This window comes from Alosa pseudoharengus, unplaced genomic scaffold (assembly GCF_046254945.1).
Source record: "Alosa pseudoharengus isolate Yale_2024_CS ecotype anadromous, Long Island Sound unplaced genomic scaffold, YU_APseudo_1.1 YU_APseudo_1.1_scf_17, whole genome shotgun sequence".
Classification (NCBI taxonomy): Eukaryota; Metazoa; Chordata; class Actinopteri; order Clupeiformes; family Clupeidae; genus Alosa; species Alosa pseudoharengus.
Genome location: NW_027468640.1, coordinates 21575024 through 21598018, shown reverse-complemented (window position 1 = coordinate 21598018; position 22995 = coordinate 21575024). Strand labels below are relative to the sequence as shown.

The window sequence follows — 22995 nt, the reverse complement described above, 5'->3', positions numbered from 1 at the left end:
ACTGATTCTGCCATGTCAGCCCACATTGACTCTCAATCATACCGAGATGAACTCATTATTTAGGGAAGTGGTACATTAGAGACCACAGCCCAATAGCACCATAATAACAATATAACATCAACATGAGGTGTGGCACAAGCAACCTCAACTCCACAAGTACACAACACATATATCCATAATACTGCACACATAAAGCCACATGCATGCAAAAACTTAACCAAAACTATTTTCTGTTGATTATTTGATATGTACACTCAGATTGACTTTACCCTGCCGATATCTTACCCTGAAGAGAGACCATCCTCAGTGCAGCAAGAGACACAAAAAGGAAAGAGAGGAGAATTATACGTAATATGGCAAGGAACTTAATTAAAGGTAAAATCAAATATCCATCCACCCATCCATCTCCAGAGGGAGGTGGTTTGACACAACAGATACAGAAAAGAAGGAAAAGTTACAGGAAGTACACAGGGAAGGAGTGACAGGAGAGAGCGTTAAGATAAGAGTCAGCAGAAAGGATGAAGATCAAACTAAGAATAAAATCAGAGAGAATGACAGAGACGGAATAGAGGTACAGTCCATTTTGGCATTCCAGAACATTCTGCCTGCCGACCCCTCACCTTGGCGAGGAAGGTGCCGGTGATGAAGATCTCCATCACCATGGTGATGACGAGCTGCAAGATGAGGAGGATGATGGCGGCCGGGCACTCCTCGGTGATGCAGCGGAAGCCGTAGCCGATGGTGGTCTGCGACTCCAGCGAGAAGAGGAACGCCCCGGTCAGTGTCTGGACCTGCATCACGCAGGGTGTGTGGTTTGAGGGGGGGTCGAACTCTGCAGAGGGGTGGGAGTGCTTTAGGTGTGACACAAACCATGCTCCCAACATCCCCCTCATTCACTACATACTGCACTCTATAGAGTTACTGGTTATTCACTAGTGCACTACATTCCCTACATGCACTATGTACTTAATAGGGTGGTGGTAGTATAGTGGTTAAGGTGCTGGGCTAGCATGCAGTAGACTTGAAAAGTTTTGGGTTCAATTCCCAGCTTCAAACATTGTGCCCTTGAGCATGGCACTTAAGCCCAAGTTTCTCTAGAGACAATGTAGTCCCTTGTAATATAATTGACATATGTCAGTCACTTTGGATGAGAAGTGTCTGCTAAATGAATACATGTAAATAGGTGTATGTTTCAAACACAAAGAAAGACTCCTCATAATGGCTTGCAAAATTTTAGCAAATTTTATTTCATTTCTCTTTTTATCTTCATTTTAAGACCCCTTAAGACGACTGATCTGGTTTTTCACTTTCTTCACCACTGCAAGGAACTTATTTTTCACAGGAGTAAACTATTGTTTGAGGTGCCCCTATAGTTTCTTCTATATTTATTTTTCTCAATCGTCTTTTCTATGTCCTTCCCTAATTCCCTCTCAATCTGCCTCTCCCGCACATTTCAGCCTCCTCCCCTATCTCCATTTATCGTCACACAAATGTGCACCCAACAGGCAGGCAGGCTTCCAGTGTCTGTCTCTCACCCAGCAGATCCCCGTGCACCAGCGCCACCAGGTACCACAGCAGCCCGAACAGGAACCAGGTGCCGGCGAAGGTGGCGGAGAACAGGAAGAGCTTGTAGCGCCACTGCATGTCCAGGAAGGTCGTCCAGAGGTCGCGCAGGTAGAGAGCGCTGCGGCCACTTACGTGCTCGATGCGCACATTGCTGCGGCCGTCCTTGGAGAGGACCCGGCGACGCCGCCTCAGCGCGGCGGGGCTCATACCCCCACCGCCTGCTCCCCCGGCGCCACCCCCGAGTAGCGGCTTCAGCACGTCCGTCTGCGTCTGGGAGTGGCACACCTTCTGGGGGGAGGGGCTGTGTGAGGAGGGGGGCGTGGCAGTTGTCATGGTCGCTAGAAAAGGAAACGCAGACGCACAGACACACACATACAAACACACAGATGGAGAGAGAAAGTAAGCTAGAGCAACAGTAAAATAGAGTGTAGACAGTGAGTAAGACAAAATAAATGGAGGGGAGAATGTTTATCTAAAGAGTCCATCAAACACACCACTCTCTTCATTGCTCCTGAAACAACATTGTTGATTAGTCGAAAAAATAAATTTCCCAGGCCATGTCCACACGTAGCCGAGTATTTTTAAAAACAGATATTTTCCTCCTTTTTGTTTTAAAATAATTCTGTCCACACAGATTTGTGATGTGCTTGCCACAGGGCTCAGCACAAAATAACTATGATTTACAGTGTGGCACAATCCAGGGATGGGCAGTATGTATTTGTACATACTGTATTTAAAATATGTATTTCAAATACGAAATAGTATTTTGAAATTTCTATTTTATTGGGTTGAAGAAAATTACTTTGTATTTTGTAGTTTAAAAATACTCAATAGTTTTGGCAAACTAGACTAGAATATTGAGATTCAGGAAGATGATCCAGTGCAAGATGAGTACATGTAGGTTGCTCACACATACCCTACACCCCCTCTCTCACACCAACCTCAAGTTTCTTGAGAACTTTAATTATCAGTTTTTTCTTGAGAACTTTAACCATCGGAACACATGGAACCGGTTATGTGGTTCCCCTGCAACATTGCTCAAAAATGGCATCAATATAACCTCATATAGAACCACGGATACGCGGTATCCGTGATTAAAAACCAACTAAAAGGGTCATGATCCTACCTGATCAACAGCTTTACACAGTGCAATATCAAGCATTCTAGGCATGCAGTGTCTGTATCACATGCCAGTGTATTATGAGTTTGAATTAAGGTTATTTTAAGGTTATACAACTGCATTTGGTTGTTGCATTGGGTTGCTGCATTGGGTTGCTCCATTGAAATAGATTAAATAGACAAATATGGTTTTCAAAGTGATTCCATGCTCCCTTTAGAGAGTATTTTGGTGTTTTAAAAATACAAACATATGGTACTTTATTTTGATACACTTAAAATTATGGTATTTGATATTTTATTTTAAAATACATTTTAATGTATTTCTGCTCATCCCTGGCGCAATCAAAGTTCAACATATCTTAACTTACACCTTGGCACGCACAAGAGCGGCAGAGCAGCAAAATGAAAACATAAGTCTTATGAGAGTATCTTACATCATGCATTTTCCTTTCCAATCACACTAAGTGTCACATTGTTTAAAGCTGTTAATGGTGTGTAAAAAGCATAATGTTGAAATGTTTTACTGTTTATCTGAGAACCAGATAAACACATTTGGTCTTAATTCTAGACATAACTTGTCCTTGTCCTCCTTCTCAGAGTCAGGTCAGTGGTTACCTTATTTCTGCTACTTTATAGTGTAGGCTAGCCTCAACCTCCCCTTTTGATCTAAGCTACCCCAAGCAGGACACTTACTCCCAAGGTATACTATTAGAGTACACGTTTACATTGTGTTTGTTAAAAATGAATATCAGCTGACTTATCGTTTAATGGTTTTTGAAATTCTCAAATATTGAAATCGGTATCGTTTTCTAAAATCACATATTGGTCGGATTCTAACCTGGAGGGTTGCAAGGACAAAGTCAAACAAAATGACAAAGGTACAGACCCATGTAAAGAGAGACAAGGAGGATACAGTGAATGTGGCAAAAAGAGACTAAAGATGGACAGACAGAGAAGAGAAAGAGAGAGGGAGGGGATGGCGATGAGGAAAAGAGTGTAGGGTGGCCGTTTAAAGATGTGTAGATGGAGATAAAGATAGGGGGGGAAAAAACACTGGGAGGAGTGATGAACAGCACAAGAAGGAAAAAGACAGATTGCGTGACAAGGTTGAGGGGGGAAAAATAGAGTGTGCATCAATGCCATTATCAAGTGTCCTCTTTTATTTACATCTAAAAAGCTCCATAACAAGGACCAGTGTTATACAGGCGGCCTAAATCTTGAGAAAAGGACGCAAAGAGTGACTCAGGGAGCGGACTCACTGTCATTCAGAGTGAAAGGAGAGGACTGCTGAATAGGACAGGGACACTAAGAAAGGATTTTAGTGGAGGGGAAAAAAAACAAATCTAGTGGAGAAAAAAAGGAAACAGGATATTACTGTATATCAGAGACACATGACCACGTCTTGATTTTTTTTTTCTGTGCTGTTTCTGTCCTTTGCTCTCGCTCACTAATGCTTGGCTCCCTGAAGAGTGGACTTTATGGCCACTGTCCACTGGTCCATTAAGGGAAGTCTCCCATTCACACTGACCAGCTGCCCCTGTCACATTAAAAGCCTCCATTCAGGCAAGACAAGCAGCTGCCCTTTCAAAATAAAAGCCTCTCAAATGCTAACCAAAGCATCTGCCCGCTTTGCATTAAAAGTCTCTCAAACGCAGATGGAAGGTAGTGTGCCCTTTCACAGTAAAGGAACTCTTTAATGCTAACTTTTGCTCTGGTCACAGTGTCTTGGCCAGGCTTAACAGACACAGGGATGACTTCTATAAAAGGAGAGAGGGGGCCTTCATCTCAAAGATGTGGTGATCAGCATCTTCACACAAGGACTTCACTCAGTTAAAACCATCTGAGTCTTCTTTTTCATGCCTCTTTCATCTTTATATAACATTCAATGGACACATGGAGATTTCATACATGTGAGCCAATGTGGGCCGGTCTGTCCACACGTGTGAAATCATCACATGGTTCAAAGTCATACTCAAGGAACTATTTGATTCAGTTTGTATAGTATTGAGCTTTAGAATGTTCCTCAGTATATCTTTATATTTTTACAGCTAAGATACAGAGAGATATGACTATTTATTGTGTTGTCATTCCACCTAATTTGTGAGATGCCTGGCTGTAATTTCTACTAATGTACATAATACACATAATATATTGTACATAATATATTCTATTCATAAAATTTTTTCAAGGGGTGTAAAAAAACTAAATGACACAACTCTATCATTATAGAGCAAATTATGTCTGAATTGTGGTCTATATACAGTTTGCCAAAGGGTGAAGCTGATGCTTTCTTCTGCTGTGGTATTAATAGTCAATTTTACTGCTTTTGTTCACTGTAATTGTATGCTGCGTCAAACAAAACATTCCATTTCACTGTGCTGTTTCCATCAAGTGTCCCAGTCCTGTAGAGCTCTACCATAATCAATCATCATCAGCACTGGGTTCAATCGAAGCTAGGGACATATTTTGTAAAAATCAAACAAACAAATGTGTGTGTTATGAACGGGTCAGGGTTAGTTGGCTAAGCAGAGCAAGTATATCTCGGTGTCCTTTTGTCTCAGGAAAAAAATCACCCAACTGAGTCCACGTGTGAAGCCCAGAGGAATAGATCCCTGCCACCCTGACTGGGCTGTCGTCACCCTCACCCTCTCTGTCTCCTCGCTGGACACGGCTTGGTGTCCGTCCCCCTTACACACACACACACACACGCAAACACACACACAGACACACACACACAAACATGCAGACAAACACACACACACACAGACACACACACACTTCCCTAAAGCTCCTTCCTCTCTTGGTGGGGCTTGGGTGAGCTCACAGAATGGTTCAGCTTCTTCACATCTGAGTGCGTAATCTCTTCACAGGCAGGCAACTGTGCACGATGCCTTCACTTTGTTAGTGAGAGGCCACACAGACCCATGTGGTGGTCCTTTTTCCCTGGCTTACCATAGGCCCAATAGGATTTTATCTTACCCTCTTTCACAGACTGGGAAAGGAGATTAGTGGCTAGATGTGACACTGTGGCTGGTCATGGGCATAGGAGAGAACTGCTACATTATATCTTATGAGGTCTGCACATGTACCTGTTGTGCTGGTGGTGTAATGAACGGATATGGAAACTATAGATTTTTGTATATAATGATTACTCAATGTATGCCTGTAGATGTAGTCACACTAACACCACTAAGCTGATGATCTCTGTGCAAACAGGAGAATTATACACTAGTGTAGGTATCAAATGATTATTCTTTTTTTTACCAAGGTATTCCTAAATTTTGATCAGCCAACCAGGTGAAGCACATACACACACAAACACACAACATAGCTCATTGTAATGAACAATCCAGCATTTAGGGACCCTGTCTGTCTTCCTTCATGGATAAGAAAGGAGGACAAGTTAACAGCAGTTTAGAATGGCAGGATAAACAGCCTGCACTTCTGTAGTCTGTTAAACACTTTTCTGTGTGTGTGTGTGTGTGTGTGTGTGTGTGAGTGTTTGTGTGTGTGTGTGTGTGTGTGTGTGTGTATGTGCCCTGACATACTGTATGTAGGTGTATGTGTTAGACAAGAGTTCCCTTTTCAGGGTGAATCCTTTAATCCAAAAAATTTTCCTCTCCTCCTCTCTCTCTCCATTCTGTCCTTTGCTCTCCGTCTCTTTCAAGCTTCCTTTTTTCTCCCGCTCTCATTCTCCCTCGTGTCCGAATGTCTAAATACTGGCCTTTGTTTTTTCCTCTGTTGCCTTTCCGGACCCAATAAAATAAATAAATAAAACAAAAGGGAGAGGACCGAGGAGATCTGATACAAATCGCTCCTCTCTGACCTCTCTCTCTCCACTCCTTACTCTCTCTCTCTCTCCCTCCCTCCCCTTCTCTCTCTCTCTCTCTGTGTGGTGGGGCAGCTCATACTGTGGGCATGAATAGGTATCTGTCTGTGTCTCTGTGCTCTGAATACTAACTGAGGGAGAGAGGGGACAGAGAGAGAGAGAGAGAGAGAGAGAGGGCGGAAGAGAGAGAGGGAAGGGCTTGAAAAAGAGCATGTGTGATAGGCCAAGTGTACACACAGCTGACCCTTAACCTCAACTGAGTACCCTCCCACACTTACACACACACACACATACATTCATACACACACAAACACAATCACACACAAGTAGGAACACATTCTCGTTGACTTGGCATTTTGTTCAAAAAATAATATTTTATTATCTATAAATGCACTTCTCTGCTTGGCATGTGGATATATCACACACTTCTTCTGCTCTCTCCTCTGTCGCACTGTGTAACTACCCCTACCCACTGTCTCTCTTTCCCTTTCTCCCCCTCACTCTTTCTCTCTCCTCTCTCTCTTCTTTCTCCCTGTCCAGTATGCACAAGAATCCTTTGTTTGGAGAAGAGATGAAAGGGACAAAAGCCACCATTGAAAAATACGACTGCGTATGTGTATGTGCGTGTGTGTGTGTGTATGTGTGTGTGTGCGACAGAGAGAGAGAGAGAGAAAGAGAGAGAGAGATATGTGCTTGCTCGAGTGTATTTGTGTGTGTGGCCGTAGTACACAGAGACAGTGAAATCGAGAAGGAGAGAGAGAGAGTGAACGGGAAGACAGTAACAGAATAAATGGATCTGTGACGCTAACTGGTATTCCTAATGTGTACACTGACTTCACAGCTCAGCACAGATGGCTAATATGACAGAAGTATAGCAATAGGGAAAACTCCTTAGGCCAGCTTCAACTGAATCATTGAGGAACTCTCTGGACAAGTCTTACTAAATCCTCCACCCCCAGAGGTCCACTTTATAACCCCCCCCCCCCCACGAAACAATCCACAGTCCAAGCAGTGTACACTACACCCACAATCCTGCATAATGTGCCCCACGCGCGGGACCGCCGGACCACGAGTGAGCGGTGGCCTCCGTGGCCTAGAAGACCCGTTTCTTCCACATCAGCAAAATGCTTCTTTTCCTTGTTATTCTCATATTTCAGATGTTGGCTCTTACACCAAAGAGGTCAGAAGTGTGCACTCCAAATGGCAATACAAGAACGTACATGTGCTCATATGGTATCATTCAAGGAAGTAAAAAACTGTCTGAGACTTACCAACCAGCAACCTCACCGCTGAAGTAAAAAAATATTACATACACCAACATACAGCATACAGGCTTGCTGGCATGCTAACTTGCTGGCATGCTAACTTGCTGGCATGCTAACTTTTTTTCCCATTTTTGCAGGGTGGTCCAACTCATGGAACTATGATATACAGTACTTAGCATCTTGTTGAAATGACAGATATGTTTCTCTGTCCATCATGAAAATAAATTGCCTTCAAAAACGTGTTTAAAGAAACTGCAGATAAATCGGTGAGCTGATATTATCGGTTGATATTAGGTATTTGCCGAACTATCGGTACAGAAAGGAAGCAGCATGCGCTGCAGTCACTGCTAGCTTGCACTGGGTTGAGCGAATAGCCCAAAAATTTGTGTTGTGATTGCCACAGGGCTCAGCTCAAAATAGCTTTGATTTACAGTGCGGCAGAGTCCACATGGTTGAACTTCAACCACAACACATGCAAGAGCTAGCCTGGTTAGTACCTTATCTCAATTGAAATTGATACCTGTATGAGAGTATCTTGCATTATTATACGGCTCTTTACAAGGCAAGTAGAACGCTCCATTGACTTGAATGGGATTTCCCAAAGTTCTAGCGGTCATTATTTTCGAGGAAAGGACCTTCCTTTAAAAAATAATGACCGCTGTCAATGGCAACGGAGTTTGTGCTTCTAATTAAGTTCTTTCATATCACTACGCAAGGACTGGAACTTCATTCAAAAGTGAAAGCAGACGGTTGATCAGCTGTGTTCTAAAGAATGTTTGATTCAAGTTCAGCGTGTGTTGTTGCGAACTATTTGTTTCTCAGCAAATGCCACGATGAACGGTAACAAATAGGCTAGGCTATGTAAGCTAAAGTCATATTGTGGGGAGTTTATTATTTAATTTTGGTAAGTAGCCGTGTAATAAGCGGGATAATGTATAGAATGCCTGTCATTATTGGGAAAATAAGTCCCTTCAGGGCGGAACAAGACCCCTCCGGTGCGTGTCGTCTTGTTCCACCCTGAAGGGAGTTATTTTCCCAATAATAACCGCCGTTCCATACATTATCCTTACTTATGCGTATGTGTTAACGTTAGGCATATGTATTCATAGGTCTATACTAAGGCAATGATTGGATGGTGTTCAGTAAAGTAATGAGCGTTTACACGAGTGATGACAGACAGTGAAGCACTGGTGAATAAGTGTGGCATTTTCATGAATCAAAGGCTGAGAATTAGTGTATGGTTTTGCAGATGGGGTTAGGGTGTGAGTGACATGTTTCAAAAATTGTGTGATGTGCATAGATTTTGTGTGTAAACAGTTGAAAACTGTTTTTGCAAAACAGTGTCTCTTCCTTCTCCTCTTCCTCTCAGTGGTACACTTCCTCCTCCTCTTCCTCTCAGTGGTACCTTTTCTGAACCACTGTCACCAATTTCTGTTGTTGACAATGGTTCACAAGTGTTTAGGACTGAAATTTGCGTTTACAGTTATGCACCTAAGTGTCTTTACACCCGATAATTGTGTTTGATCAATAGACTAGGTGCACGAAAAGCTTTTCCTGCGTTTATGCATATCTGGTCAAGCGTTAAATGTGTTGTAACAACATCTTATGTTATATTCTGCTCCTTACATCTTCACACTGACACTGATTATCTTGTTTGCCCAATAATAACAATATTAACACAGGCATAAATCCTTTTTATCATAATAGGCTGATGTTTTGCTACATGAGTGTAAGGCTTCGCTAACTGTGGAATACTTTTTATGACTATCAACTGGTCTTTCCAATGTGTTTCTGCACAGAACCGCTCGCGTTAAGTGGAAAAATAGACGCCCTTTCTATTTTCTAACTGTGTCCCAGTTGCAATGTGGTGCGGGCTGTTGCGACGCAGGCAATGTGTTCTAGCCATAAGTCATATGAGAGTATCACACAAATCGCACTGTTTAATGCTGTTAATGGTGTGTAAAAAACACAAAAAATACCATCATAAGGCCATAAGGCAGTGTTTTCTCAAAGTGTGGTCCGGGGACCACTGGTGGTCCGCAAGCTATCCAAAGTGGTCCGCGAGCAGACATGATAAAATATAATATCTTGCAAGGTTGAACCAACTTGTATGTAAATCCAAACAGTTCTGCAACATGCCAATTAAGCTACGCCAGTTTAAATCATATGAATCCTCTGACACAAAAAGGAAGGTGAGGAGGCCTATTGTGTAATATACTGTTGAAGTAGGTTTACTCTTTCTTTTAGCTAGTGGTCCGTGAGGTTTTTTTTATTGGTTAAGTGGTCCTTGGTCTGAAAAAGTTTAAGAAACACTGCCATAAGGCATAAAGCAGGGATCCCCAAATAGTTTTCCCCATGGGTCAAATTAAGTCAAGCATGCCACACCAAGGGCTACAATTGCCACATTGCTTAAGCCAAATTAAATAGTTATCATTTACCTTGTTAATCACTGACGGTGAATTTGTCATCCAGAGCGCTGCACATACACACACACACTGAACATTGACACAACTGATAGGAAATAGACTACATATCCTTCTCATGTGGCAGACACACATAGCGTCAGCGATTCATTTGTCAGTGCAGGCGATTCATTTTACTCTTGTGCAGGGAACCCTACCATAAAGTTAAAGTTAATACCTTGGAAGTTATCGTGGCATTGGTGTTTATCACAGTTAAGAACAAAGACCAGACACTATTATTCATAATAATTATTTAATAATTTCATGGGTAACACTTTTCTACATAAGAGTCACATGACAATGTCATAACCCTAACACTAACCCTATATCATAAATGTGTATGACTTGTTTATAATGTTTTTTAAAATCGGTCGCACACAGTTTTGTTGCACCCAGAGTAGTTTAATTGATTTGCTTACTAACACAACACTTCCATAGTCAGTGTACAGTGTTTATTTGTGTATGTGTGTGTGTGTGTGTGTGTGTGTGTGCGTGTATGTGTGCGCTTCCATCATTGCACACAATCATTGACAAGGGGAATGTGTGCTTTTCAAGTATCTAATATTAAACAGAAAGGGGTCGTCTATTGCACGCCATTGATCAAATCAAAGATATTCTGCAATTTCACTTTTTCACTATCAATAAGAGGTCTAAATGAGGAAAACAGGATTAATTTAGCAATTTTGTGGTCAGATTATTTGAAATTTGTGTGAAAACATTGTATCGGTGTTAATCTCAAGCAGGACTCAATCTCACACATGCATGAATGTTACAACAATCAACACGCTTTTGGACAAAGGGATTACTTTCCTGCATTATTCTGTATCATGTTCTATCTGGCAAGCCCCTTAACTCCTAAATCTCATTGGCTACCCCTATTCAGATAGCCCAGCTCATTGGACAACTTCAGCTTTGTTTCCTCTCGTATTGGACAGCTCCCCACCGGTTGTGTTGCCAAACTACCAAACTGGCAAATCATCTCCCAACACCACTATTGTTCCAGAAAACTTTAACAACATACAGCCTCATACCAGAGGTGGGCACAAATACATCAAAAACTATTTTGTTACAAACTACAAATACTGGCTCATAAAATTTAACAAAATAAAATACAAAATAATGTGAAAAATGTAAGTAATTAGTCATTTGAAAATACAAAAATACCCACACAATAATCTTGGTATACTAACTTTTAAAAGAAACTACAAGGCATATTATTGAAAACGTATCCCCAAGAGACAAGAAATACTATTTTTGGGGTCCCTATGAAGTAGATCTGGTAAAACAAATTTAGGCTAATCAGCGTCCCATATCAATGTAAAGAATGATTGAACTGACAAGAAGCAGACTTCGCCACAGTGGAATCAACTGCAAACTACCTCTATCATTTCCGTATCCAATGACTGTAGCACAACAAATTTAACAGGTCGACCTCTTTTTAAACTTCCCTTTTTGTGCTATAAATGCATGCCTATTCGCTTTATTCACCCGGGGGCCAGAACGAGGCTAAAGGGTACAGCCAAAAAAAAAAACTCATTGAAGAAGAAGAACAGGCCAGTGAACCCTTCTGCTTTTTCGATGAGCTTTTTTTTGGCAGTTTGCAAACGGAGTGCATTATTGAATTGCCCACATACATGACTTGCAAAATGGGGGACAAACAGAATAACATCCTGTAAGGTGTCACAATATACAGAATTAGTTAACTTGGTGGAGAAAACTCTTTACGCATCGGGGAGGTCTTTGCGTCCGTCTCCTCCATTATTTCATACCTCAGCCGATGTTATCCCTTGCATAAATCCTCATGTCAAATCCATTAAGAGGTTTTAATACTGTTCTGTAGTGAGAGTGAACATCAGCTATTAGGTACTCAAGGTCATGGGGTCAAAGGTCATCATATGGGGTCCTAATGTTCTCCCTCAGTATCTTATCTGTATCGTTTTCAAATTTTTGTCTTGAAGCACTTGACACACCTGACAATTCAAGCTCCTGAAGTTAGCTACTTCTTAATATTTTTCCACTTTCAATGTTCTAAGGGGGTGATGAAACATAAAAGAATAATGCTTTTAAGTTGTCTACAGGGTGACATAAAATGGCGGCACAAACAAAAAAAATGGGTTTACAACCCATGTTGACCATTTTGGCTCCCTCAGTTGACTTTTCTTTTCATTTTTTCCAACTTGTCCAGAGGGGATCGTAAAAGAGAAAAGTTGGATCTAACACTTAAGTTGTTCACAATGTGGCATACTATTGCAAGAAAAAGGAAAAATTGGTTTACATTTCATGCTGTCCTTCAAAAAGGATAATGGAATTACTATTGTTATGGACAAATCGCTATAGGTCAACTTGAGAGATGAATATAGGGAATTGCCCAAGGGATATAATCGGGCACCCACCCTATTCTTATGGGGTAACCCCTAGGCAACAAGAAACAGCAAAGTAAAAAAAAAAATCTTTAACCAACAAAACCAGGTTCACCAAGATTCTGGCCTTTGGCTCCCGGAATATGATAAGCATAGCTTATTGTCATGATTATAGGTATTATATTTAACTGAGTGGTGACATTTTGGCTTATTAGAGAAAAAATGTCTAAGTATTTAAGTATTTGAAATAGGCTACTCTAAATACAATCCCTCAAAGTATTTTGTTACAAACTACATTATATTTGTTTCAGTCCTGCAAAATACAAATTGCAAAATACACTAAAGTAATTAAACACGTATTTAAAATACATATGATTAAAATACTGCCCATGTCTGCCTCATACAAACATATCTCTCTTTTATATTACAGTAATTCTGCATTGAATAATTAACTGCAGACTACAGTGATATTGGAGGATCGGCCCTTCTCTTTTCAGACGTCCCTTAGTCAGATCACAGCCAGATTTGTGTTGGCTGTGGAGTTGCTGCAGTATCGCATCTGATCTGGGATCTGGGATCGGCTCGCCTAAGAGGAAGTGCCAATGCAAATGTGCCTCCCTCTGCCAGCTCCAGCGTAGTGCCCTGACCCAGTCAAGCTCTGTACGCCAGGCACCTGTGGCTCTGGACTCAGGGTTTTGTGTGTGTGCCCCAGTCTCAAAGGGGGAAAAGCCTTCACTTAGTACTCTAGATCTGTCTTATAACAGGAGAGGGGGTGGGGTGGGGGGTTGGCATTGCCTGGGGTGCGTTTCCCAAAACCATAGTTGCTAACCTGTTAGTTGGTTGGCAATGGGAAATTGCATTGCAACCAACAAAGCTGCTAACTTATGGTTTTGGGAAACGCACCCGTGTGTTTATATTGTTTTAAGATCAACAAATCCACATGTACTGTCCGTCCTCATACATTTGTGCTAATGCATTCTCATGCACACAAATGAACACAAACATTTGACTTTCCCATGATTAACGTAAGTAGGGACATAATGATGAGCATGAAAGTCACTGTGTACATGCAGATACATATGCAGATGTACGAGACATAAACAAAGAATTGTGAAACAGCCGTTTCTTGCAAAAGACATTACTGTTTTTAGACTAGGCCTATGCATTTTTTGCTTTGTTTCCCAAAACTATAAAGTAAACTGGATAAATGTGTCCAGCTGCACCAAAAAGGTTATTGCGTGGTCGCTGTGGCTCACTGACCACTCACCTGTTGCACGGCTCACACGAGAGAGACAGGCTGAACTGTGAACTGTGATCACAATGTAGCATGCAGGTGATTCTGTAAAATGCTTGCTGATGCACTGTCTATGAAGCACGTGACCTGACCTTTTAATTTAAGTTATCTATGCAGATTCGCAAATGCACTGAACTTCACAACAGTAGGCTATAAGCTAACTTTAGACGCAGATATTGTTTAATTAACAGTCACCTGAGCCCGCATAATTACTGATTTGGGTTTGATCAAGACCTTCAATGCACTTACAGTAAACAGGTGCAGCAGCAGGTGCGTTGGCTAAAACGGACTGCGGCCAATCAGATGAAATTACTCATAGATTATGTTTATTTCATCATTTTGTAGACATTCACTTCATCGTCTGTAGTCATGATTACTTAACTATGGTGGGCTAATTTCAACAAGACTTCATTAATTATTTCCTCACGCTCACAACCATTCACAGAAAATTACTTACCGCTTAGCTGGTTTTGCAAGTTGCGGTCTAGGAGTTTTTCGTTTAACTTTGTTGCTCCAGCTGATTGACTTTCAAGGAACCATTAGCTGGGTCAAAAAATGCAGATATCGGGTGAAAACACGACACAGAACCGCGCGCTATTGTTGACACATCTGTCCCTCGCATGTTCACGCGAGTCACAATTCACTTTTCGTTTAGATTTAGCCTATTTCTTTCAGACTTGACTCATTGTTTCAATCCAAGTCAACAATGTGTTACTATTCTAGATTGGATAAACGGAGAGGTTTCGATAAAATGTCTTGAATATTAATCAAAGTTCACAGCGAATTGAAGAAGAATATGTCAATGGTTTCCAGTCAGACGTTGAGTGTCAGTCGGTACCGGTCGGTGCCGCTCGGATGTTACCGATTTATTATGTAATGAGTTCAACAGAAACATCTAAAACAACTAACGTTAAATGCTAGGACTTTTTCCGTCTCGATAAGGAGGGCATAATGTGAAGCCCTCTCGATTTCACTCGCCCTCTCATTATGGAAAAAGTATTCAGTCAGTCTTTCTCGCTCTCCGGACCTTTTAATTCATTAATTCAACTCTCCACCCCGAACCTCCACCCACCCTCTCTCTCTCTCTCTCGCCCTTCGTCCCTACACTGCTCACTGTCCTGATAATAGGTCCCTTGTTTAGATTTCTTCGACTGTTCAGTCTGTCAAGTCTGTACAAGGCCTTCTGTAAAACTGAGAAGACCTGTCATTTTGATAAACGATAAAGACCTTAGGTTACACAAATAGTTGTTCACGTCTGCCAAAATGTTGTTCGATGCTTGATATAAGTTATGAACTAAAGCCAACTGTAACAGGCGGCTACTGTAGCAAATGCAAAAATAATATGTTCTGGATGGATAAGAGCATTATTATGAATATACTATTATGCTAAAAGGAAAAGTTTCAGTGTCAGGAATGATTAAATCATGTTCAATCAATCACAAATTTTGTAAGTAGGCTATCTCGTGGCAACACAGAAGGGTCGTGTATGGCCATGGAATTTCATTTACTCTCGAGCCAGCTAGGCTACTACAGTGTGTCCTTAGAAACACCGACCTGAAAAGAAATAGAGGGACTTTCATTAAAACCCCCAATTAAAAGTAGCACTTATTCAGTCGGCTGTCAGCTGCATCCTATCTTGATTTATATTTACTAGGTGAGATCAAAAGAGGTTGTAACCAGACTCCTCACGTGCAGCTTGTTTTGGCGGACGGCGAATTTACGGTAAGTCCTGGATGCGCTACTTGGATAGCATGCAGATGCATGAATTAAACCCGGCGGACGCGAGCATAATGACGTCGCGCTGCGCGGCATTTAGAGGGTCCTCTTTCACACGCCCATCAATCAGAGAGCACCTCCCCACTGCCAGTGCGCGTTGTTGTTCATGTAGAGATCCGGACACGCTGTGCAGGAGTTCCCTCATCCGGGCGCGGGGCCGCGGAAGGGTGTTTTGTCTGTTTGGAGAAATTTCATTCAAGGTGAAGGTCACACCGGAGTAAACGATTGTTCCCTCAGCTACCACACTCACACCAGGAGAGAATACAAAGATCCAGCATATGGTGGTATTGTCTGTATTGTCTAGTATTTTTTCACCTGTTACAGTAGCCTAATTGGTGAATTAAACGTGCACTGTAGTGTTGGACAATATAAATATAAAAATATAGTTGGTTTTCCTGAGTTTCTCCCATATTTCAAGCCATGTCATCTCCGTTCTCCTCTCCCGTTTTGTTATTTCTCCCGGGAAACTCCCGGCATTTTTTCTGTTAGTCTGACATTTCCCGGGTTGCCAAATTGGGTATGATATGCACCCCACACATAGCCTAGAAATCTAGACGCACCCTAGCGGCAGCAAATGTAATTTGCTGCTCGGGCTAGTCTAGCGACTCTCCGTTGGCTTGCGAGCTGGAAAAATTAAACTTCGATAGGGCCAATCACATCGTGTATAGAGTCGTTAGGCAAGCTTAACATAATGATTGATAGCAGAGTTGCAACAGTTCGGCGTGAATTCCCTGCTACTTGAAAACAAGGAAGATGGATGTTGCTGTTGGCGAACAGCGTGACACGAGTTAAGCTTTTTTTTAAAGAGGCCCTATGCAACAATTTTAGCAAAAATTACCTTAATTATGCAGGTTTAGAGTCGTTCTGATGGTTCTACAACACTTTTTGGGTCGTTTGGTGGGTGCTTCGTCTCCCCCTAGTGCTTCTCTGCGGAAAAAACGAATATGCAACTTTCTGGTCGCGGTCCGAACACATCCGGATGTAACTCGGCGGAAATACTCGAAAATGTAGTCAGATTGTAGTTTCTAAGAAGACTGCAAAACGGACTCCAACTTGGCTTTGTTGCTGTTGAAATTGAAAGTAGCCTACCCTTGGGTGAACTTCGTTTTTGTAAAGTGATTTGATAGTCTCTTGAGCAATGTGTTTGCTCGACCGTTTTATTGTGAGCCCTATGTGTTTAGCTTGGTTTATTGATGGCTAGCTCGCTAGCTAGTGGGGGTTTAGCGTAGGATTCACTTGCTACCGAAGCTGCAGGGGGAGCTATGTCATGCAAAATGCGAGCCCAAATCAGGCGAAAATCCAGAAACAGCGAAGAAATAACCAGACCTGCATAGGGCTTCTTTAAGTTGGCAAAAGTTTGAACTAGCCAACTAGCTCCGCTGGTGGGAAAACGCATGGGACTTGTAGCGCTATCCTATTGCGTGCAAAGGGGCATTTGAAAGACAACCGATTGTCCCGCCCCCTCGGACTGAGCACTGCGAACGGTGAGTCCCCAGTCCCTACATTTTAATGTGGGTCTGGCTCGTCAGGCTACCCTACACATAGCCTACGTAATTACTTATGCCGATATCCATTTGGCTCGGACTGCTCGAGCTGTATGCACAAATGTGATGTAATTGCCTGGCTTGTAGCACTTTAGCGTTCCAGTTTGTCTTTGTGGGAAAGAACATGGACGCCACCAGGGCAGCAGCTTCCTCGGTAGTGCTTGGCGCTAGCCTAAAACACGAGAGCAAGCTTGTGGCTCATCTAAACAAGCTACGGGATGATTTACACTTGCATTCAAGCTTCATCACGCTTACAATTTTAATTTCAACAAGTGCTGTCGCGTTTTTCTCGAGCCATGAGGGGCAGTCGGCGGCTAGCAGTTGTTATTGTTAGCCTCTTTAGCAAACCAGCTCGAAAACAAAACGTTACATTGTATTGGACGCACAGCAAGACTGCAGTGCATTTAAATGGTGACCGGATTAAAGCAATAATGTAATCAAGTGTGTAAGAGCATTTAAAATCAACATTAAATCGACCAACATAGTACAAATACAAAGAAAATACATCTCAACTTCAGCAATTATGGGCATAGCCATCTTTGTTTTCAACTCGCACGTTCAGCTTGGTGCACCCTTAGGAGCCCCGAGGTGGAGAGTCAGAATTTCGACAAAAAGGGGGTGTGTCTCGGTGAAATAGCTGGGAGATTTACACTTTCCAACTCAGGTGGGGGATTTCCGATACAAATACATTGACCCATTACTTTTAATTTCAACCCTTTTGTCATAAAACCTGGCAACCCAAAGCCCAAATACATCATTCCGGCATTGTCTAGAATGTTTGTGGAAATGTCAGCCAGGGAAATCTGGAGGGGATTCATGATGAAGATGATGGAGGTAGTTTGCTCTAAAATAGTGGATAATAGGACTGTTTCATAGACATAAACACTAGGTTTTTTTTTTTATATTTTAAAGTTTAAATGCATCAATCTGGTGCACTTTGAAAAGAAATTCAGAGGTTTCAATGGATGAAAATATTTCTGCTGTAGCCTAAACTATTTTGCCCTTCAGAATTTTAACCACACACACACAGGTGGAATAGTTGATATGGTGATAATAGATGATACTACAATAAGTTCACAACCACAAAGCATATTTGCTGAGTTTCACAGTTAACAAATACACTGTAAAAAATCATCTGATCAAAAAGTTATGATAACTTATATATGTCATTAACTCAGACATAAAATAATGTGTCATGAAATTTGAACTCAATTGTTTGAGTTTTCAATCTTCCATTTTAGGTTCATAAGTTACTTCAATGAATCACAAATTCCAGGTGCTTGAATGAACTTGCCATTTTAAATTGAGTGGGGTACAAATTTTTGCCGTGTTGCAGATTGAGTGGAGGACAGCTCTTTGCGCATGTGCAGGGGACTACCGACGAAGCCAGGCCTCGAGACAAACAAGTTTATGCGCCAGCAAGCAATCAAACTTCAATTCGGGTGCCTAATTTTTCTGTCAGACGAGACGGGTTGGCTTGGCTTGAACAAGTTCGCTATTGGTAAGTGTTTGTGCTTTGTAGATATTTAGAATTGATGAAGCCAATAACGCGATTAACGTTAGCTATCGTTACCTTTCGATATGTGCAACAACCATGCATTGTCACTTTAAAGGGATATTCCACCATTTGGGGAATTACACTCATTTTCCACCTCCCCTTGAGTTAAAGGAAAATTCTGGTATTTAGCACTTTGAGTCCCTTTTCTGGTTTGTTTTTGATGAACAAGAGTGGTGGACACCGAAATTTTGACGATGGGTCCTGTCTCGACTTTTGTTTCTTAATCCAAAACAAACCAGAAAAGGGACTCAAAGTGCTAAATACCGGAATTTCCCTTTAAACAATTGATTTTTACCTTTCTCCAGTTCATCCAGCCGTTCTCTGAGTCTGGCGATACCACTTTTAGCTCCAGCCTAGCATAGATAATTGAATCGAATTAGTCCATTAGCATCTCGCCTGCTAGCATCACTTTTAAAAGTGACTACGATTTCTGGAAATTTTCCTATTTAAAACTTTTCTCCTCTCAAGTTAGAAAGTGTAATAAAAACCAACGGAAAATCAAATGTAGCGATTTTCTAGGCTGATTTGTCATGGAACTATACTCTCATTCCGCTCAGCTCCTCCATGCTCGTCTCTGGCACGAACTCCAGCGCTAGCAGGCCCGAGCATCTCCTCACGAACTGGCACTCGTCCTCTCCTTCCGGTAGCTCGAGTAGACGACCCTCCTCCTCTCCCAAGCAGAGGTCTCCTGGCGCTTCTTCTGCAGCCCGGAGCCAGGCCTTGATGATGGCGCCTCTTCTCCTCTCCCTCCGTCGTCGAGCCTTGGTGCGAGCCTTGGGAGCCCTTATAAGGGCTGGCGGGAGCTCGAACGGCCCCCACCCCGGGGCCTGCCCCCACGAAAACTCCCGGGGCAGGGGCAGCTCCGCCACGCGTTCCGGCATTGGAGGCTTCCATTGTTCACTTCTGTCACCAGTGTAACATTTGATCGCACACGACACCAAGCGTTGTTCAATGTCAGCTTTAATGGCTTGAGAACGAGGGCAGGGACACAGACACAGAACACAATGCACACAGAGCAGGTCAAGAAATCACACACACTACACGAACAGGGGAGGTCCAGCCCCCCACACGAAAAGGAACACACATGAGGGATAACTAAAAGGGATACATGTTACGATAAAGACACCAACTTTACACTTATAACTTAGGAGAATAACGACATAAACCCCCCGATTGTTCGCTCTCGTGTCCCAGCATGCTTTTCGCAGGAGAACGCTAACACAGTCTTTTTGCGCCGACGCTACAGTATGTTACAAATAACCTGAAAGAGTCTAACTCCAAGTCATGGAAATTTTTCTTAATTAGTATTATGGCCTAAAATTACATGATTACAATTTTTGCCCCTTGCTTGAACACTATAGACATATGCTTAGACCAAAGAAACAAAACTTAAAGCTTTTGTTACTATACCTTAAACACAGTGTAACCATACCTTAAACAAAAGCGCTGCTTTGCACTTTAGTTGCAATTCTGCAACACACTTGCACCTTTCTGCAACACACTTGCTCCTGCACACTACACACTATTTCACACATAAGACACTTTGTTCATAAATGAAATCTCATGGATACCATTGGGACAACACAACTATTCAAAATACAAAACACATTGGGTGATCGAAAATACTTAGACACACATCTGAAAATACTTACTTACAAAACTGAACACCAATCAGCCATCCACATATAGGCCTCATTTGAGCCATTTTGAGAACATTGTGAGCATGGAGGCAGGGAGAGCAAGAGGTAGAGGAAGAGGAAGACAAAGAGAGAGAGGAGTAGGAGGTGGTCGAAGAGGCTATGCACGGAACAATATTTCAGATTAGCCTGGCTAACGTCAGACCTCATCTCATTGAGATGGGGTCTGGGAAATACACGTTCATTTTTATTGGGCGCTACGAATGTCTATCAAATGCGTCTGTACATAGCTCATAACCGCTTTGGTGTGTCGTCATCGTCTTGCTGTCCACCCTCCGTTCTGTGATTGGTTCCTTCGTTGAGGTGAAAATGAAGTCCATGGAATCCAGACTGCCTAGCAGCGTGAATAAAATTGTGCGTAAGGCAGCATGGGAAAACCCAGGCTAATTTCAGATGATATTAGAGAAACTTTGGTGAATGAATGATGAATCATGGCCTGACAATGAGAGAAGCTGGGACAGAGAGTCCACCACATCTAAGCCTGTTTTACAGACGTGTATTCATATGATGCAAGTGTGTATCATTTTGTAATCAGAGTGACATTTTGACAAAGGATTGTTAGATTGTTTTAGCAGAGTTTCAATTCGACATACATGTAGATGTGAATGGTTTATTTCCCAGTGTTTGTGTGCTAATGTGTAAAGTTTTGACACAATGAGCCGAAGTTTTGCAAAAAGTGTTCAAGCAATAGGCAAAAACTGTAATATACACAGAGGGCAAAAAAGACAGTTGTGCTCTCTGTAGAGAAGTGTCAATTGGTCAAGGCAAGTGTTTGCGGTCAGAGAAATGTCTGCTTGTCCATCAGCTATTTATTTTCATACCTCAGGTTTTTACTAACCAGCAGTCTGTCAGTCAGCTCTTTATTTTGCTTCTAATTCAGGTTTTTCTGTTTGTTTTGCTGATTGCTGCCATCTAAAGAATGGCAGTTATAGACAGTTACTGGGGTTGTGACCAAAACGTCATGGTTATATTTGGATTTCCAGTGTGATAATTGGTCTTAGAGTAGGCCTAGGCTAAACTGGTTGGTGTGAGTGTTTTTCACCACACTATTATGCATTCTCCCTTTAAGGTTTAAGCCAAGGGTAAATAGGAAACAAAATGTTTTAACAGAATAAAAGCTAAAAAAAAACGGGATATTGTGTGTATATTCAGGTAGGCCTTTAGACTCATTCATTATAATGAACAACGTAATCTCTTTCTCCCGGAAATCGCACCTATGTTATGTTATTATTATGAAGGCCTATTTCTTTAACTCGCTTGCCCATAGGCTACCGTTATTTTCTTAGAGACCCCCACAAAGATCAGATAATTCATAATATGTTTGTTTTCTTTTTTCTGCCGGTCCAAATTGTGCACCAAATTATCAGACGAGTGTCAGAAGCACTGGAAATTATTTGTCGCGGCTTCGTGGACCAGCAGTCTCCTCTTTCATAGTTTTAGAAATTCTATGCTGCGTCCCAGCAAAGGTTCTAGAAGCCCAGTGCAGCTGCTAAAAGGAGAATAAATGCGCGTCTGGCTTGAGGCTACGCAGGGAGGCTGGGAAAAAAATCAGCGTAGGCTATAGACAAGATGCCTGATGCATAAGTTTAGGTTATCTTTCAAGCTCATTATTGGCTAACTGAAATAAACACCACACACATACACACATGTTGGGTCCGACGCAATTGATAAATCTCAAATGTTGGGCTGTGCATTTTTGCAAACAAAACATGCATAGGCTATACTGTGTTAGCATTGGCACACACACACACACACACACACACACACACAGACTTTTGGATTCCACACTCTTTTCTAAGACTGTGTTGCAGTGTGTGATGCAGCTGCAGATGACGCTCTCGATCACCCCCCGTAAAAGTGTTGAGGATGGGATAGGGGTAGGCTGGCTTTCTTCAGCCAATGTCACTATAGGTCATGTGAACAGTTTCTGAGTATGATGTATGTGACATCTGTCAGGCAACGTATGTGAAAGGAAGACTTGCTGTTGAACTAACTGATTGTGGTTGCGGATAAAACAGCGACATGCAAAAACCAGAAGCATAGGCCTACGTGACATTTATCAGACAGCCAGCCAGAAACGGAGAGGCGGTGGGGACCAGTAGGCTATGGGCTTTGCGCAGCAGTGTATCAGGATTCAAGATTCAAGTTTGATTAATCACAGTTCACTAGTTCACATTCCTGAATTTGCATAAAGACATAAAAGCATAATACACAAAAGCATGATAGAAAAGCATGGTCCTGAAGGGCTTCGCGGAATCGTGCCGGAGTCGACTGCGCAGGCAGGAGTCGGGCAGGATTCCGCCATACACCCCCTTATCCTTTAAACATGGAAGACGGGAGGCGTAAGGGGAGGTGGTGGGTTGCGAGCGGAGTAACACCGATGCTGTAACTTCGGCAGGTAGACTGCAAATAAATATCCTGACTGATTGAAGGAGGCGTGGCAAATTCCGTCACGCTCCTCCCGAACTTCCGTTTGTAAAACGCCATTTAATGTCTTTCGTATGAGCTTCTTGTGATGGATAGGC

General features: G+C 42.1%; 1 protein-coding gene across 1 annotated transcript in view; it reads right to left on the bottom strand.

The window, feature by feature from the left end:
• LOC143128024 (ATP-sensitive inward rectifier potassium channel 10-like) overlaps nucleotides 1-14720 on the bottom strand; it is a 35541-nt gene extending 20821 nt beyond the window's left edge. Inside the window, exons 1-3 of the mRNA XM_076289703.1 lie at nucleotides 14353-14720; nucleotides 1536-1904; nucleotides 621-832 (exon numbers count right to left, since the gene is read on the bottom strand). Of these exons, the coding sequence (XP_076145818.1) occupies nucleotides 621-832; nucleotides 1536-1899 (576 nt within the window). The 5' untranslated portion in view covers nucleotides 1900-1904; nucleotides 14353-14720. The remainder of the gene's footprint in view (nucleotides 1-620; nucleotides 833-1535; nucleotides 1905-14352) is intronic.
• Nucleotides 14721-22995: the final 8275 nt, after the last annotated feature.